This window comes from Xenopus laevis, chromosome 2L, assembly GCF_017654675.1.
Source record: "Xenopus laevis strain J_2021 chromosome 2L, Xenopus_laevis_v10.1, whole genome shotgun sequence".
In the NCBI taxonomy this organism is placed as follows: domain Eukaryota; kingdom Metazoa; phylum Chordata; class Amphibia; order Anura; family Pipidae; genus Xenopus; species Xenopus laevis.
In genome coordinates this window covers 116,533,653-116,551,152 of record NC_054373.1, presented here as the reverse complement: position 1 = coordinate 116,551,152, position 17,500 = coordinate 116,533,653, and the positions used below count along the sequence as shown (strand labels likewise).

General features: G+C 37.7%; 1 protein-coding gene across 4 annotated transcripts in view; it reads right to left on the bottom strand.

Moving 5' to 3' along the window:
• Nucleotides 1–17,500, bottom strand: part of rasa3.L (RAS p21 protein activator 3 L homeolog) — a 110,343-nt gene that overhangs the window by 28,803 nt on the left and 64,040 nt on the right. For all 4 annotated transcript variants that reach the window (XM_041581022.1, XM_018245126.2, XM_018245127.2 and 1 more), the window contains 6 exon segments: nucleotides 16,398–16,474; nucleotides 8,857–8,937; nucleotides 7,249–7,321; nucleotides 3,419–3,495; nucleotides 3,107–3,211; nucleotides 1,991–2,144 (listed from right to left, as the gene is read on the bottom strand). In XM_041581022.1, coding sequence (XP_041436956.1) covers nucleotides 1,991–2,144; nucleotides 3,107–3,211; nucleotides 3,419–3,495; nucleotides 7,249–7,321; nucleotides 8,857–8,937; nucleotides 16,398–16,474 — 567 coding nt within the window.

The window sequence follows — 17,500 nt, the reverse complement described above, 5'->3', positions numbered from 1 at the left end:
TCCAATTCTGGGCCTTATGAACAAACCTGTTTCCACAGTCCTAACAACATAAGCATACAAAGTCAGTGTCTCTGTCTCTGTCTCTGTCTCTCTCTCTCTCTCTCTCTCTCTCTCTGTGTACATTGATTCAAAAAATGAATCCACTGTTTTTTTGAAGTATTTTCATACCTCACTTGCAGGCCCGGATTTGTGGAAAGGCCACAAAGGCCACTGGCCACTGGGAGTGAAAATAGGCCCTGTCATTCCAAGAACACAGAGGCCAAACAGCCTCCTTCCAGCCCAAACAGCCTCCTAACAGCCCACTATATGGTAACTTTCTACGGAGACTTACAGCAGCCCCTCTGGCAGTTGCCTGAACCCACAGATTGCCAGTCCGGGCCTGCCACCAAGACCCGGGCCTAGGGCAGCAGGATTTAAGGGGATTGGAATGCTGCCCAACCACACCCACATTGGTTCAAAAACACTGGGGATGCGCTGGAGATACAATCATTTTTTAAATTTCTTGTGCGCCAATCCCCATTGCTCCAGTCCAGATGATGAAAATTTGCACAAATAAAGGTGAGGGGACAGGGGCGATGAACGGCAGTGGGCCTAGGGGCGCCCACTATGTAAATCCGACCCTGATTGCTTGCTAGTTTCTAGATATAGGTATGGGATCTCTTATCCAGTAAGCTCAATATTACAGGAATGCAACCTCCCATAGATATGTAGTAATAAAACAGTACCTTGATCGTAACTAAGCTGCTTGAATCAAAATTGGTGGCAAAACATTGTGTTTATTTAATATTTACATTATTTTTAGCAGGTTATGGTTGACCTGTGACGTGCTGGGAATTGTGTGGGTACCTCCATTTAAACCATCACAGGTCGCTTGTGATTCAGTGTGGGGTAGTCCTCTGGAATTTTCTTTATTGTAGGGGAGCGGGCTTGCACCCCTGATTACACTCTAACTCGCGGCTAACAAGTCTAGGGAATGTTTCCACAGGCTCAATACCAATATGAAATCAGAAATGCTATGGTGACTATGGGTTACAGGACCAGGGCAAACTTTGCCACTGTAAATTCCCATCAAAGCTGACAGCTACATATGCATGCCCATTCTAACAACCAAAGGGTTCAGTTTCTGACGCACATGCAATTACACTACTGAGTATTAAATGCAGAGAAAACTTTATCAATTACTTTTCCATTTTCTACATGTCATAGTCTAGCCTAGTGGAAATTTCCAGAATGCTTATAGCAGCTGTTTGGTGACACCCATCGGTTGCACAATGCAGGAAGGTAGGCAATACATTTTTATTGTACTTACAAAGTCTGACACATAGAGCTGAACTTATCTTACTAAAGGCAGGTGATAAAATGCTATCTCCTGTTATAGTTTTATATAAGGTATACAGATTAAACTTTGCTTTGACATCATATGGCTCAAAAGAGCTAACACAGCACATGTCACTCAATAGTAAAGGGTATGATAATGATGTACGTATATGGAGTGACATGGACAGACATGGTAAACCATCTGAGCCATTATAGAGTGTGAGCCAAAGCAGACTTGCCTGCACATAATTGCAGACTAACATACTGTAAAACCACCAACATATTCTGAATCCTACATATAACTTTCCTACAGACACTGTGCATATTCACTGTGTGTTCTACATCTTTAACCTTGATGTTCACCTAGGGACATGTTATTCTGGCGATTATCATAAATTAGGGTGCTGCGTCGAGATTAGCATCAGATTAATGACCCAGGGCAAATTCATTTACTAGAAAAGCATGCCTGGAAATAAAAAGCTATCAGATGCACATGATGTTTGTTTCTTAGGTGGATTTCCTTCTCATACCACATTTATAGAGGAAGGGACTGGGTGTGCCTTGACAAATCACACACACACACAAGACTGAGAAAACCTTTTTTGTGGTTAGCAGATTAGACCCTCCCAAGGTCAGCTTGTACACCTGTATAACACCCTACTTAAATGGTTACCTCAATATCTCCTGATTTTAACACAAGGTCGCGAAGGGGGCTGTAGAATTCACTGGGGAAAACATGATCCTCTGTATAAACCACATTTAACCTCAGAGATCCCAGGTCATCTGGCTTTACTGACTTCCCATTGTCCCTGGGCTGAAGAAAGTACCTGTTGCAAAAATAAAGACAAATGGAGGTTTGAGTGCAGCATAGATTTTTCAATGGCAGGTTTTGAGGTAATATTATCCTCTTAACTTACTGTATCCAGCTCCTGTACTGTATTACAGAGGTACTCTACAACCATGTTTAAAGCTTAAATTGTTTTCTGTCACAAAGGAGATCTATATATGGACGCTTTTCCAATCATTCCAATCGTATAGGCAAACAGCCAGAATGATTGGAACAGTAGGAAGTGACAAGGAACTGCGGCTTCTTTTTAAGCTCATGCACTGGTGATATGGAGCATTATGACCAATGAATATTGGTCTGGGCCCCAATACTTGAAGATAAAACATTTTATCTGTGCATGTATGGCCATCTTAACAGGCCTCTCCAGACAGCAATAGGCAACATCAATGTCATATTGCTTTTATCATGAGTCTTGTGAGACTGTATCAATCCAGACTGTATCAATCCAGAATGCCGGCCACAATAAGACAGGACTCCCATCTGAGATCCAACATTTGTTCAGGCCCTCTTTATCACATTATAAGGTTACACATTTATATAAACATTGTAACAGTGACTGTTGTAGTTCCAGGAATATAGAAAATAATCATTGGCTCTTACACCACAACTTACTTGATCATTACAGAAAACCACTAAATTAATATGAATTCAGAATCATGCACTCCTCAAATACTATTTATTCTAAGCTTGGTTTAAATGTTTGCCCATAAATACTGCAGTTCAAGACTAGGGATTTATCCTTAGCCCAGTGTTGTAAAATGTTTGTATGGCTTGGCAAAACTCTGCATTCACACCATATGCTCTTGGATGAGAGGTACACAAGCACTCTCACAAAGTTACAAAGAAGTAAGTAGTTTGGGTTGGCTTTGTCAGAATACTGAGAAGGCCAAAAATGTCGTAGTGTCATAGTGCACCCAGCTCTAGAGCATTTAATATACCTACCATGCTCCGTGACAACTGGACTGCCGCAAAACCTTCAGTGGTAACTTCAGTTCACCAAGAAACTCATCGCCAAATTTAAGATTACTGGCATTCCATAAGTCAACTCTGCAGAGATTTTCAAAAAGAGGCAGTTAAAAGGATAACCAAGTGAAAGTAACTACACAACATTATTATTTGCAACCACAACATTCATTTCCCTTCTCACAGCATTTGGATTGGCATGTATTTAAATATTTAAAACAAGACAGAAGACATGTTTGTGCATTATGTGATAAAGAGCCCAGTCAGTAAGATGGCACTAAAACTAAATACCTGATCTCCAGCTTGTCCACATCATCTTCTTCAATTTCAAAATGAGATTTCTTGTTGTAGCTACAGGGTTTTGTTACCTGACCAAGAAAAAAAAAGAAAAATAGCGGATTATTGAGAATTTGCCTTGATTTTAATGACTACTTGGCAATTCTTAAATTGCACCAATAGTATTTTACATGGCTGTAACCAGACGGTGTTTGTGTCAGCATAGTCAGTAGGGAAGTATTATAAGAGGATGATGTCTACATGATACTAGTGTATAATGATATTCCTAGCTTCCGTCATGATTACGGTATGTGGGTCCTTTACATAAATTGTGTTGTGGTGCACTTAAATGAGCAGCTGCCTGTTCACACACTATAAACTCTAAAGTCTATAATTGTGAATACAGGGTGGCTACAGCCTACATTCAAGTGTTTACACCAAATAGCATCAATGTGCTCTTATTTCTGTTTCATACAGTTACTGAAAAGGGAGGTATGGCCACACAGCCATATGTCTTTCCTCCCATACTTTTCAAACCGTCTCAGAACAAATCAGCATGAAGGAATGGCCTAGCAGCCAAAGGCTTTGAGGACTAGCCAAAGCCAGATACAACCTTAAAGTGTGCCCAGGACTAGCACATAGATATTATGGATGAACTGGATTCGGTTTGGTATTTGGCCAGGATTCTGCCTTTTTCAGCAGGATTCGGATTGGGCTGAATACTTGTGCCTGGCCGAACCAAATCAGATTCTTTAAAATCATGTGACTTTTCGTCACAAAACAAGGAAGTAAAAAAAAACAAAAAACGTTACATCTGTTATTACATTAACACCTAATATACCTTAAGCCTGATTTACAAATACAGGCACAATGGTGGTTGTACAAAAGCAGACACAATTGTTGTTTGTAAGGTCCCGTAGATTGGTAGAGTGAAAACTGGGGGGCCATAAATAATCCTAAAGAAGGAGCAGTTAACTGACATAATCATACATACATACTGTACATACATACACACATACATACTGTCATACAGTCTGTCTCTAATTCCTTTCTTTCAATCTATAGATTAATAGATCAATGTAAATCCTCCGTTTGCTTAATGAATTAAATGGGTAAATGCCAAAGCCTGCCAACAGCTGTATACTCACTATCACGATTACTAAGTATCGGAAGAAACTGCTTTACTAAGACATGAAATTCTTTTTCCATAACCTTTACTTATACAGGAAATATGAGTGAAACACACCACACCCGTTACAGTACCACAACAAGGGCTTTTATAAACCAACAGCAAAGTTTTGAGCTATGGTTTTGGGTTGGGTTGTTGCTGACAAAATCTCACTTTTGAAAGTTTTGTATTTACTACTGCAGCTCTATAAGAGAAGGTGAAATTTAAGTGTATTTAATGAATTAATGTTTTTTTAAATTCTTCCTTGTCATACTGCTATCACACAGAGGTACTCTTTTATTGTAGCTCTAGAATTTATATTTTTTGTAGTGCTGGGGCCCTATGTTCGATTCCAGCCAGGACACTATTTGCAAGAAGTATGTTATCCCACACTCTGAAATTGTACATGCAGGTCAATGGGCCTCTGATAAAACTGCCTATGGGGGGGGGGGTGTGACTATAATAGGGACCTTAAAAATATAAGGCGAATGGCAGGTGGGCAATTTTCTCTGTTATTACATATATGCCATGCATCACAAACCGTCTCCTCTAAGACAAGCTTTGTCGTTTTTAGACTTACTCTCAATATTCATTAGGGATCATTTAAGATAGGCGTTAAATTGCACCACTGAATTTGCACATAACAAGTCTCTGTTTTAATTGTCTAGCTTGTTCCAGACTAATGGAAACAAATGGATGATGGTGACTGCACTGGTTTAAAGAAAAGCACCTATGTAAATAAATTAACCTCCTTATTTAAAGGAACGGTAACACCAAACAATGAAAGTGTTTAAAGTAAAGAAAATATCAGGTAGTGTTGACCTACACTAGTAAAACTGATCTATTTGCTTCAGAAACACTACTATAGTTCATATAAACAAGCTGCTAAATAGCAATTGAAAAAAGGCTACATGGCTTAGGTTAAATAGTGGATAAAAGATAACACTATTATGTTCAACAGAGCTTATCTGGTATCTGATGCGTAACCTGAGTCTTTTCTCCTTTGAATGACTGCCACCATTGCAACACAGCAGCTTATTTATATAAACAATATATAAACAATAGTGTTTCTTTAAAACAATTATATTTTTTGATGTTACTAATGTAGCTCAGTTGTTTTCAGACTATTCACCAGAAATAATTACCTTTTCATAATTACTTTCCATGTTTTATTTTTGGCCGTTTTTTCAGAAAAAAAAACCCCGTAAAAGTCATTAGTTATGGCACTTTGTACTTCACACATACCGTTTGCAAAGTGAGAAGCCCTGTCCTGCAACCAGCATAGTTTATAACAAACTATTTGGTCAATCTCAGTCACTACATTGAAACAGGCCATCTTGCTTAATGGCAATAATGATATAATTTTGTTCATATTTTCTAGTTCTATCAATAAATAGTTGTAAAAAAAAAATGTATCCTACGTGCCCAGCACACTTGATACTGCTGTTTTTTTTCCTACAAGTGTAAGTACTGGCTCTTCAAAATAAACACTGCATTACATTAAGAAGAAACTGAGAAATCTGCATCTGCACCTGGTAATGACACATCAGCAGGTGTAAAGTTTGGGCTGGTATGTGATTCTCTGTATTGCTCTAAAAGGACACAAAATTAATTTCCCACCAGATATCAGCATTCTACCAATAAAGCAGCAGTTTCAATTATTTAACATAGAGAGGTAATAGCTTGAAATAAAAAAAACCTCACCCCAACTTGCTTCTCTAAGCTAGATCATGTGGGACTCACCCTTACATTAGCTATTTATTGAAGTCCCATTTATTTAAATCAAGAAACGAAGTTATAATTTGATTGCCTACAGCATGCTGCCAATAAAAATGCAGTGTGTCAAAGACTAAAAGGAAACTTGTAAGCATAGAATATACATTGCTTGCACACTGATACTGTGATACTAACACCTGAACTGAGAACTGGCACTTATATAACAGTGTAACAAACTGTAACCTGCAGCACCTTAATACCCCTCTGAATTGTATCTGTATGTTACCCTCCCATTTAGACTGTAAGCCCTACGGGGTAGGGTCCACTAGCCTTTTGTTTCCTTCACACTGAGCACTTAATCTGTATTGTAATTATATTTTATATTTATGTGAATTGTATTTCTAATAATACACTTATTGTTACTTTTTATTTCAATGACCCCTTGTTTGTTACTTTTAATTTATTGTTTTGCCCTCAAGGAGCGCTATACAAATAAAAATATACATACATACATACATACATACACTGGTACTTTTGTTTTAGTGCTATAGATCTCCTTGGTTAGATGGATATAGATATTGTTCCCAGGCAAATATATCTTTAAACACTACTGTTAATTTATTTTATTCTGCCAATGGTGTATTCAATAACAATGAATATATATGGACCTGAAGTCTCTTTGCTGTGTAACATATAGGAATAATCCATACACCATGTTCTTTTTCCATCATTGTAGCTTGCCTTTTAGAGTTCCAGGAGTGGAACAGGAATAATAAGATAGCCAGCACTTTCATAGAAAAGAGTAAAATCCTTTGACTCAGGATCATGAAGTGTTGTCTTCACACCTTCTGCTGAGCTCACTAGGCTTCACTTCAACAGAACACAGTTGGGTGAACCTCTCTGCAACCTGCTGAATCTGCGATGAAAAGAGATTTCACTTTCCACCCACCAGAATACTAACCTCAAAATAAAACACCTCATCAAACTGTGGGTTGTTAGTCTTCTTCCTAACCTTTGTCTTTTTTGCTTCAGACCTGGAAGTGAAGAAGTGTCAAGTATTGAAGGCACTAATCAGACTTGAAACAAGAGTTCTTTCTTCATAGCTTTTAAGAGGGAAAAAATGGCTACCATTCATGCATTGTAATATGATTATGGAAAAAAACACACACTGAAACATGCAAATTACTTGAGAAAAAGCAAATACTGAAGCTATAAAAGTATAGAAAAATACACATAAAACTTGCACTATGAATATGTGGCATTTGGTTGTTCCAGAATGAATTCATACAAAGTAAGAGCAGTTTGTTACTCTTTATTTCATCAACACTAGTTTGTAAATTTTCCTCTAACATTTTAAAATAGACCTCAGAAAGTATTAAAAAAATGTATGAATACGGTGCTGTTTTAATATTCTTCTTCTTATTATTATTATAGAGAAAAGGGAAATTTTTAAGAAATTTGGATTAATTGTATATAATGGAGTCTATGAGAGATGGCCATCCCGTAATGCAGAGCTTTCTGGATAACGGGTTTCCCGGACAACGGATCTCATACCTGTAGTATGCCTAGCTCACCTAAGCCACTGATATGCTAATTAGGGTTCTGATTGAGGCAGGTATTAACCAAAGGTTTTTGTTATCGATTCGGAATTTGGACATGATCCCAAATCATGTATGCAGTTCATCTCTTGTGTAGAATAATAATGCTATGGCAGAATGGATGGGCATTATACTCTCAAAGCCAAAAAAAGTGCTAAAATATACAGGAATACATAATAAAATTATAAAATAATATGAAGACAGATTTTTTTTTATATAAATATGTGTTAACTTGGTAAAATCTATATATATCCAAATATGTAAAACAAAAATAAAATGCAGATACATAAAAGCTACTATATATAAAGATATATGAAAAATGTATGAACTGTGATGTCAACAAGTGTTGCTGAGTGATCAGAATGCACCAGCATTGGTTATGGACAGAATTTCCTACTCATCTGGATAGAAAGTAACATAATGCAGAAAATGACTTTTATTTCTAAGCTTTCATGGTAAGCTGGCAGTATTATCATCATGACATCATGATGACAAAGGTCATTAGGTCATTTCTCTATATACTAGAAGTCACATGGAATCACATGACAGGCACAATATTGACAATGGGTCAGATCCAAATAGCTTTATCGGACATGGGCTGATTTTAATCACTTCTTCAACAGCACGGAACAAATGTGAGCATGTAGGGCAGAGGCACTGTTAATAGATAAGCTTTCCTTATTTCCTTTTGTATGAAGATACAATTATTCCCCAAACCAGGAAGAATCATGTGGGAGTCATGTTGTTATAACTTTAAAATGCATAGCCACTGGCACTATATGGCTGTCTTAACTGCTATTATTTACAGCTGCAATGTTTAATGCCATTGCTTTTCATGAACTGCACATTAAAAGGAAACTGAAATCAGCATTTCTGCAGCCTTAAAGTTCCTTTATAAAACACTTACTAGACAAAAGGCCATACATTCTCCTAAAACTCTGTAAAAATAAAAGAAAACAAGGCATACTTACCGAGATGGTCCAAGTAACGTTACAGTGGCATATGGATCACACTGACCGTTCACAATTGGCAAGCCCTGACACTCCAACACTCTGAAAAACATGTAACAATATCCAAGTAGTAAAACATATCTGATCAATATTAAAAGCACAAAAAGCCTATTTCATTTACAGCAGTGTTATGCCTTATGTTGAATGGATTCTACAGAAATGACCATCTATCTTTGTCAATGCATTTTGTAAGAAAAAAAATGGGCTATTTATTATGTTACTAAGTTACTATGTATATTTACATAGCAGGTGCAGGGCAGGGGTCTTTCCATAGTTTGGATCTCTACAATTTAAGTCTACTAAAAAATTATTTAAAAACATTAAATAAAGCAAATAGGATTGCTTTGCCTCCGCTAAGGATTAGTTATATCACAGTTGTAATCAAGTACACAAGGTCATTTAAATTGTAACAAAGAAAAACGAAATACTTTTTGAAGGAACAGTTCAGTGTAAAAATAGATAGGCTGTGCAAAATAAAAAATGTTTCTAATATAGTTAGTTACCCAAAAATGTCATGTATAAAGGCTGGAGTGACTGAATATCTAACATAATAGCCTGAACACTAATTCCTGATTTTCGGCTCTCTAACTCTGAGTTAATCAGCGACTTGAAGGGGGGCCACATGGGACATAACTGTTCAGTGAGTTTGTAATTGATCCTCAGCATTCAGCTCAGATTCAAAAGCCAACAATCACGACCCATGTAAAACAGCAAGAGCTCAGAAAAAAAGGAGTAAAACTGAGAAGATCCGCGACCCGACCCACGACCTGCAAACCTGGAGAACCATCGACCCGCATCTATACCGGCTTCCAAAACTTCTACCTGAAACCCGCAGGTTTTTGCGGGTGACTCGTGGGTACCTGACCTGGTGCTGGACTGTACACTGAACAATTCCTTTAAAATGATTCCGTGTTTAATAAATAAAAGTGTTTCCGGATAACAGATTTCACCCCTGTATAAATACCTTCCAAATGCCGAAATGGCACTGCACAGAATGGTCTATAAAGAGTCTCAAGACTCATAAATTAGCTTAAAGGAATTGTTCAGTGTAAAAATAAAAACTGGGTAAATAGATAGGCTGGGCAAAATAAAAAATGTTTCTAATATAGTTAGTTAGCCAAAAATGTAATGTATAAAGGTTGGAGTGATTTGATGTATAACATATCAGTCTGAACACTACTTTTCAGCTCTCTTGGTTAACACTGACTGGTTGCCCTGGTTACCAGGCAGTATCCAATCAGAGACTTGAGGGGGGGCCACATGGGTCATATCTGTTGCTTTTGAATCTGAGCTGAATGCTGAGGATCAATTACAAACTCACTGAACAGAAATGTACCATGTGGCCCCCCTTCAAGTCGCTGACTAGCTCAGAGTTATAGAGCTGAAAAGCAGGAAGTTGAATTCTGGCTTTTTTATTAGACATCTGTTCACTCCAGCCTTTATATATTACATTTTTGGCTTAACTAACTATATTAGAAACATTTTTTATTTTGCCCAGCCTATCTATTTACCCAGTTTTTATTTTCACACTGAACTATTCCTTTAAAGCGTGTCCAGGTCTCTCCTGAAACGACATAAAGGTTGGCAGAAAAAACGGTCTATTTCAAACCTTGGCCAGAATACTTTATTTAGTTGGTAAAAAATACAAAATTCAGGACTAACAGGACAAACTGGCCAGGCCAATGTCTGACATTTTAATATGCTCTTTTATTAAATGCGGCACAATATTTGCAGTCACAAATACCTTTTTTTTTTTTTCCTTTTACCCCAGTGGTGTAACTGGAATTTTTATACTTAACTCAGATATTAAACTATGTGAATTCTAAAAAAAACCTTTTAGACATCACCTAATAAACCATGGAGATCTCAGGGATTTGTTCTGGCAATAAGCACTGGGGAAGGAGCCTGAGAAAGTTTCTGTCGTGCATCAGAAACCAGAATTCCCAAGTATAGCAAGAAATGAACAAAAGCATCCACAGTCTCATGAACACAGTTCTGTCTCTTATCCGAGCTAGTGTTATCTATATTTAGCTTAAAACCACAAAAGCAAGCACACTTTAAAGTTGTCCACACATGAGGATAGCATAGACAATTAGAGAACCAAGTCCTCTCAGTGTTCCAGATATTAAATATATATCAGAACCTGTTTTGGCTTGAACAGATTCCAGTTAAGACATAATGGAAAAAATATTTGCCGTGTGAGTGGACACTGGCCAGTCTGCCCACAAGATTTTATCATTCAGCACAGAGCTGCAATTCTGCACAGGTATAGGATCCGTTATCTGGAAACCGGTTATCCAGAAAGATCTGAATTACAGAAAGGCAGTCTCCCATAGACTCCACTTTATCCAAATTTTTAAAAATGATTTCCTTTTTCTCTGTAATAATAAAACAGTATCTTGTACTTGATCCAAACTAAGATATAATTAATCCTTATTGGAAGCAAAACCAGCCTATTGGGTTTATTAAATGTTTACATGATTTTCTAGTAGACTTGTGGCATGAAGATCCAAATTACGGAAAGATTTGTTATGCGAAAACCCCAGGTCCAGAGCATTCCAGATAGCAAGTCCCATACTTGTACCAAAACTGTGGAATACAACTGGGCTGCTTCATGCTACCAAGAAAAAAACAGGACATAAACATGGCATGCACCATTATTTCCATTTAATATAAAGGGAAGCAATCCATAGCTATTCCTGGATTTTAGCTGCCGAAACTTTACACAGATTGCTTGCAGGAATAGTTGAGGCAAACATGACTACAGCAATATTTAAGAGATATTAACATACTGTTTGCAAATTAAATAGTAGAAGACAAAGGATCACTAGCTGAGGCAAAGTAAACAAAAGTACCAAAGTTCTAATCTCTACAAATTTTATAAAAAAGGAACATTATTTAGATTTCTGCACAAACTGAAACTGGATTATTACAAAAATGGGTAATAAAAAATGGTTAGTAGTGACTGGGATATATAATTCAGTTGAGCAAAAGAAGCCCAAAGCATTTATTCATTTTTATCGGTTATCAAATAAAACCCAATGATTAATATAGAAAAAAAACGAAGCGAAAAGAGGAAATGAAAGTGCCCTAGATGTTTTAGGTTAGTTTTGTTCCCAAAAATGACATCACAAGCTGCAGCTGTATGCAGATAAATCCCACTCTTGTCTGGAAGTGTCATTTGTTTCTCAGACTTTGTGCATGTAATGCGTATTAAGTAAGCAATAAGTGATGCCAAATCCTCCGCTCACTCTACGTCAGCAACATTATAATGTGTCTAAGCAGGGAGATAGGAAGCAGTCATTACAAGGCCTCCGGGGAAATCAAGAGTCAACAGAGCTCTATGGAGGATTTGGAGGTTAAAGTGTTTGAAGACAAACAGACTTTGATTCTGCTGAGGAGGAAGCAGCAGGTACTTTAGATCAGCCCAGCAATCGGGACATGACTCATCAGTCTACGCAAGCACTTGCTCACACACAATGAGTGTGAAGGAAGAAACGAGAAAGGGGTTTTAAATTAAAATCTGAAGAAAATGGGAAACTAGTATATAAAAGAATGATGCAGAAAGGTTTGTTTAATTATGTGATTTGCTACTGAAGAACTTGCGTCACGAATTAGAAATATTCACTTAAGAGAGCAATTGTTCACAGGGAATCTACTCTTTGTACGAAGACTGAATTAATAACACTCTTTTTTTCCACAATGCAAAAGAAATGAATAACAGACTTATCACTAAGACAACAAGAACTTCCACCGGATCATATAGTAAACGGCTAGACAGTACTATCATTTGCTGTTCAGATTCAAGGAAAGCTGCCAATTTTTTTGAAAATTTTGCCTTGCTGCAGGGAGTGCATTAGAGAAACCTTGCCCTGCGCTTGGATCACTGCCAAACCCTTTCATGTACTCGATGAGAGGCTAAATCACTGTTGATCCACCTTCCCTACATTAAGTAAAAGAAGAGCAAGGTCATTCTTAAATTCCCTGCAGAGAAGCAGGGTGAACAAGAGCAAGGGCAATCTGGAGACAATGTATAATCTAGCATTGGTGGCAAGAAATGTCACTACTACAGGTTATTCAGATTGTAGCTAAATACTGCTCTTATCAACACAAGCTACTGTTGCTTTAGTATTAGTTTAGGGTCTGGGGTAATGTAACAAAAAAATGCCCACATTCAGCATTAGGCAGCATTTACCAGTCACCTGTTTAACAGCAAATATGATTGGTTGCTCTAGGTTACTAGACCTAGTATAAAGGTGGCCATACACAGGCAGATAAAGCTGCCGATATCGGTCGTTTGGACCGATTTGACAGCTTATCTGCCCGTGTATGGGGGCTTCCGACGGGTCTTCCCGATCGATATCTGGCCACGATATCGATCGGGAAGGTTGGATTTTTACCCGATATAGCCATGCAGTTTAGTGGCATATCGGGGAAAGATCCGCTCGTTTGGCGATGTCGCCAAACGAGCGGATCTTGGAGTCTATGGCCACCTTTACACCAGCAAACAGATGCACACTTCATTGTCCAATGATGGTGGTTAAAATAAGAAACTTTATTTCACATTAAATCCTGACATGATTACATGTGTAAAAACTGAACATGTCAGAATTTAACGAGAAATAAAGTGTCTTATTTTAACCACAGGACACTAAATTGCCTGTCTGTTTTCTGGTGTTGTTCCAAATCTGCTATGGGTCTGGGATGCTGCAAGCAGACCACTTGGTCACTTGGTGAGTGGTCTATTGAAAGCACATAATTGCCTAATGCTTTACTGAGGAAAAGGCTCCCATAAGTGATAGGCCTGGGGCAAATCACCTAGATCAGATATTTATGAAGTAGTGAGTGGCATTTTTAATAGATGCACTTTCCTTATTTAGTTTAGCTTAGTGTGAGACTTCATATGATATCCTGTGAATAAGAGAAATTCTCAAAAACAGCTGGGAGCATAAACTTTTTCAAGTACAGAGATTTACTTGACCTAGTGCAAACAAAATGAATATTTATTAAATCAAAGTGTTTTATAGTAATGAAAATATAATGTACCGTTACCCTGCACTGGTAAAACTGCTGTGAATGCTTTATAACAGATACATTCTGAAGAATCCCATTGTATACTACAGAGTTTATTTATCTGCTGTGTATTCTGTGCGTTTTCTCCTTTTTCCAGCTCGAATGGCTGCCCCTATGGCTACACAGCAGCTTGTTTATATGAACTATAGTTGTCTTTCTGAAGAAAAAACACCAGTTTTACCAGTCCAGGGCAACACTACATAATATTCCCATTACTTTAATACACTTTCTTTGTTGGTTTTAATGTTCCTTTAAGCTGTGTAAAAACACTGTTCAAATACACCAAGCATCCCCATGTTGATGCATAGTTATAAAACTGTGGAATGTGTGTAAAAGGTCTGTTCGGTGGAAAATAGGTAGGTAGGATATAATTTATTTCCTGCTTAAATGTGTCCTTTTAACTTGAGTGAGTTTTGCCAAGTTTGATGTGGTGTATAATAGAGCTATAAATTATGGCATAAGTGTTGTGTAAAAAAAATCACACACCTTTATAAACTGCAGGGACAGCTCTTTGTAATGGATCTTGCCTAAAGATTATTTCAGTCCCAAAATGTGGCACTAATTTCTGACAATATAAAACTCTATAAAGTTTCTCATTCATCCAGGTCATGGTATATCTGTAGAAATAAGTCAAATTAACTGGACTTGCTGTGTTTTTTCCTTAAAGGAGTTTCACCAGTCATCCAACTTTTCACAATTCAGATTAGCTTCGGTATATATCTTCTGGAATGTTGCTCCAATCAGTATAATCTGTTTATCATAATCCACAATGATGTCATTAAGTGAGGTGTTGATTGTATTAGCAAGATTGGAGCTTTGGTGGGTTATTAACCGTTCCAGGGAGAGGTTCCAAAACAGCATTGATTGTATGTGACAGACAATAGGTGTTGCACCCCCACCTCTATATAAACTTGTTTTTTCAGTTTTACATATATGGCTTCTTTAACACCTCTTTTGAACCAGTCGTTCTCCCGTTTTAGATTCTGGATTTGGCAGTCTTCAACGTGTATCCTTTTTGTTGTAGATGTAGGTACATGGCTGAGTGCTGACCAGAGGAGCTGCCTCTTCTGAGCTGCACCATACACTGGTGTAATGGTTTGGTTTCTCCACATACAAATACACCTTCTCCTTTTCATATTCCAGTCTCTTGTTCATATTAATGCATGGCTGCTAGGGTAATGTTGACCCTAGCAACCAGATTGCTGATATTGGAAACTGGAAAGCTACTGAATAAAAAACGAAGTAACTCAAAACCACAAATAAAAAAATGATCACTCTCTACATCATACTAAAAGTTAATGTAAAGGTGAACAACCCCTTTAACTTGGGGGTGGCAAAGAGAAATGTGGGCAAAAAACTTGAGCCCTGAAAGGAAAAGTGAACCCTTTTCTATAAATGTAGTTCTTAGGGTTCAATATCAGGAAAACAAATTGAATCAAGCAGCTCCAGGCAGTATTTTTAAACTGCAATGTGTTTATTTAGCAGTGTAGGCACACTACATGTTTCGGGCATAACTCTTTATCAAGTTCTAAGGCTTCCACAGTTGCCATCCACCCCACCCCCCACGCCACACTAAATTGCCACACAGTATTTGTTGTGGCAATTTAGGGATGCAACTGCAGTGGACATAGTTTAGACAGTAGCAGACACCCCAATAAGGCTACAGAGGGTTAGAGTTTTTGTTATGCATGAACTATTTCTATGCATGTTTTTAATATTGTTTGGATCTGAACAGAACTAAATTGATTAGTCTGCATATCATGTTGTTTTTTTCTTTGAGTTACTCGAAAATATCTATATTTCAATGTTAATAAATTTGGGCAGACTTATGTTTCAGTAGTACTGCAATATTTGTTCTGCTCTTGCCTACTAGGAATTGCATATTAAGTAGTAATGATGTCAGTATGTTTTACATAAACACATGTATGGAGATTTATTATTAGGTGAGCTTTGCAACTGTGCGTACTTATTTGCTGCTTTAATATTTATATCTGCAGATGTGACTGCATGCGCCCATAGGCTTAGCCAATTTACAAAGCTTGTGGAGCATAGATGGGATTAAGATCTCATTAAGACTGATTTACTACTTATCATGCAGCCACTATGCCGGCAGCAGCCCTCCAGTAATGCAGCGTACATTAGCCATGTAGGAATGAAGCACCAAAGCTGCCACTATTTAGGAAAGAATGGATTAATATTTCCCTTGCTTAGTGAGCTCATATAAACCAAGTGTACCAGCTCTGTCATTTCATAATGTTTGAAAATATTTTGCTAACGTTGCTTAAGTGTCAGTAATAAGGCTACTTTAGCATTCTTAAGTAATAAAACAAATTGCAGTGTGCAGTTCTAAAGGTGTAATTTTTTGATGAAAGGGGTAGCCAGACAATTTTAAATTAAATCTTACTGGAGGTTTTGAACGCAGAACTTACCGTGTTAAAAGCTTATGGCAGATGACTCCAGAGTCAGTAATCACTTCACTCAGTCTCAGTTCCAGGTGTACTTTCCCCTGAAATATATACAGAATAAGAGCAGTTGGTAAGCTTCTCATTAGCAATATATGTAGCAACGGCCTATAGCTTCTGGTCTCTAACAGGTATCATTTTACATGCTTAGAAAGTCTCCCTAATATATAAAATACATCAGTATGTGTCCTTATAACATATCACATATCATCATGGACAAGTACTGGCTTTATGTCCCCCAATTGACAGCACACTTATGCTTAATGCTTACACATGGCCATAAGTAAGACAGGCATTTCTTAAAACTGAACATCATGTAATGGTGAATTCACTGAAAGGATTTCCTATCCTGTGTACTGACACACTGCTTGCCTCTTTATCTTCTTGTTAGCTAACCCCATTCACAAAAGCTTACCAACCTCACAATCATGTCATACAAGCCTGGGAAACCCACATCAAAATCAGTGGGAACCACCACAGACAAATTCCCACCGTTGAGATATTTCTTAGCACTGCAGACACCATGCCAAGAATATTCTGTTTGTACATAAATGACAGTTGCCCGTTTTCATTTTTTACAGGCTGCCTGTATAGTCCAAACATCCATACTGTATATGCCAAAAATCCAAATGATGAAACTATTCTGGGAGTATATAAGTTTGCTGAAAAGTTCACTGGCCCGAAGTACTACTGCAGGAGTGTCACACTACCATCTTCTTCTCGATCTTCTTCTATGTTGTGGTGCAAGTGCGCATGTGCAGTAGAGTGAAAAAACTGCACATGCTAAAAAAGCTGGCTGGCTTCCCATGCTACTGCACATCATGCACACCCGGTTTGGGCCAAAGAGAAGATCAACGAAATTGAAGCAGATCACAACATGGTGCTTTTACAGAAGTACCCGGGGGCAATGTTATTTCAGTGAACAGGAGCCATGAGTATCTGGTAATCTTTCATAACCTAACATCAGGCACCCCCAGAGATTACAGCTTCCTTTCTCTGTAAAAAGAACCTATATATCAGAAGTACAAACAATCCATGCATCCTGGTACATACAAAAGACTAAATTACAC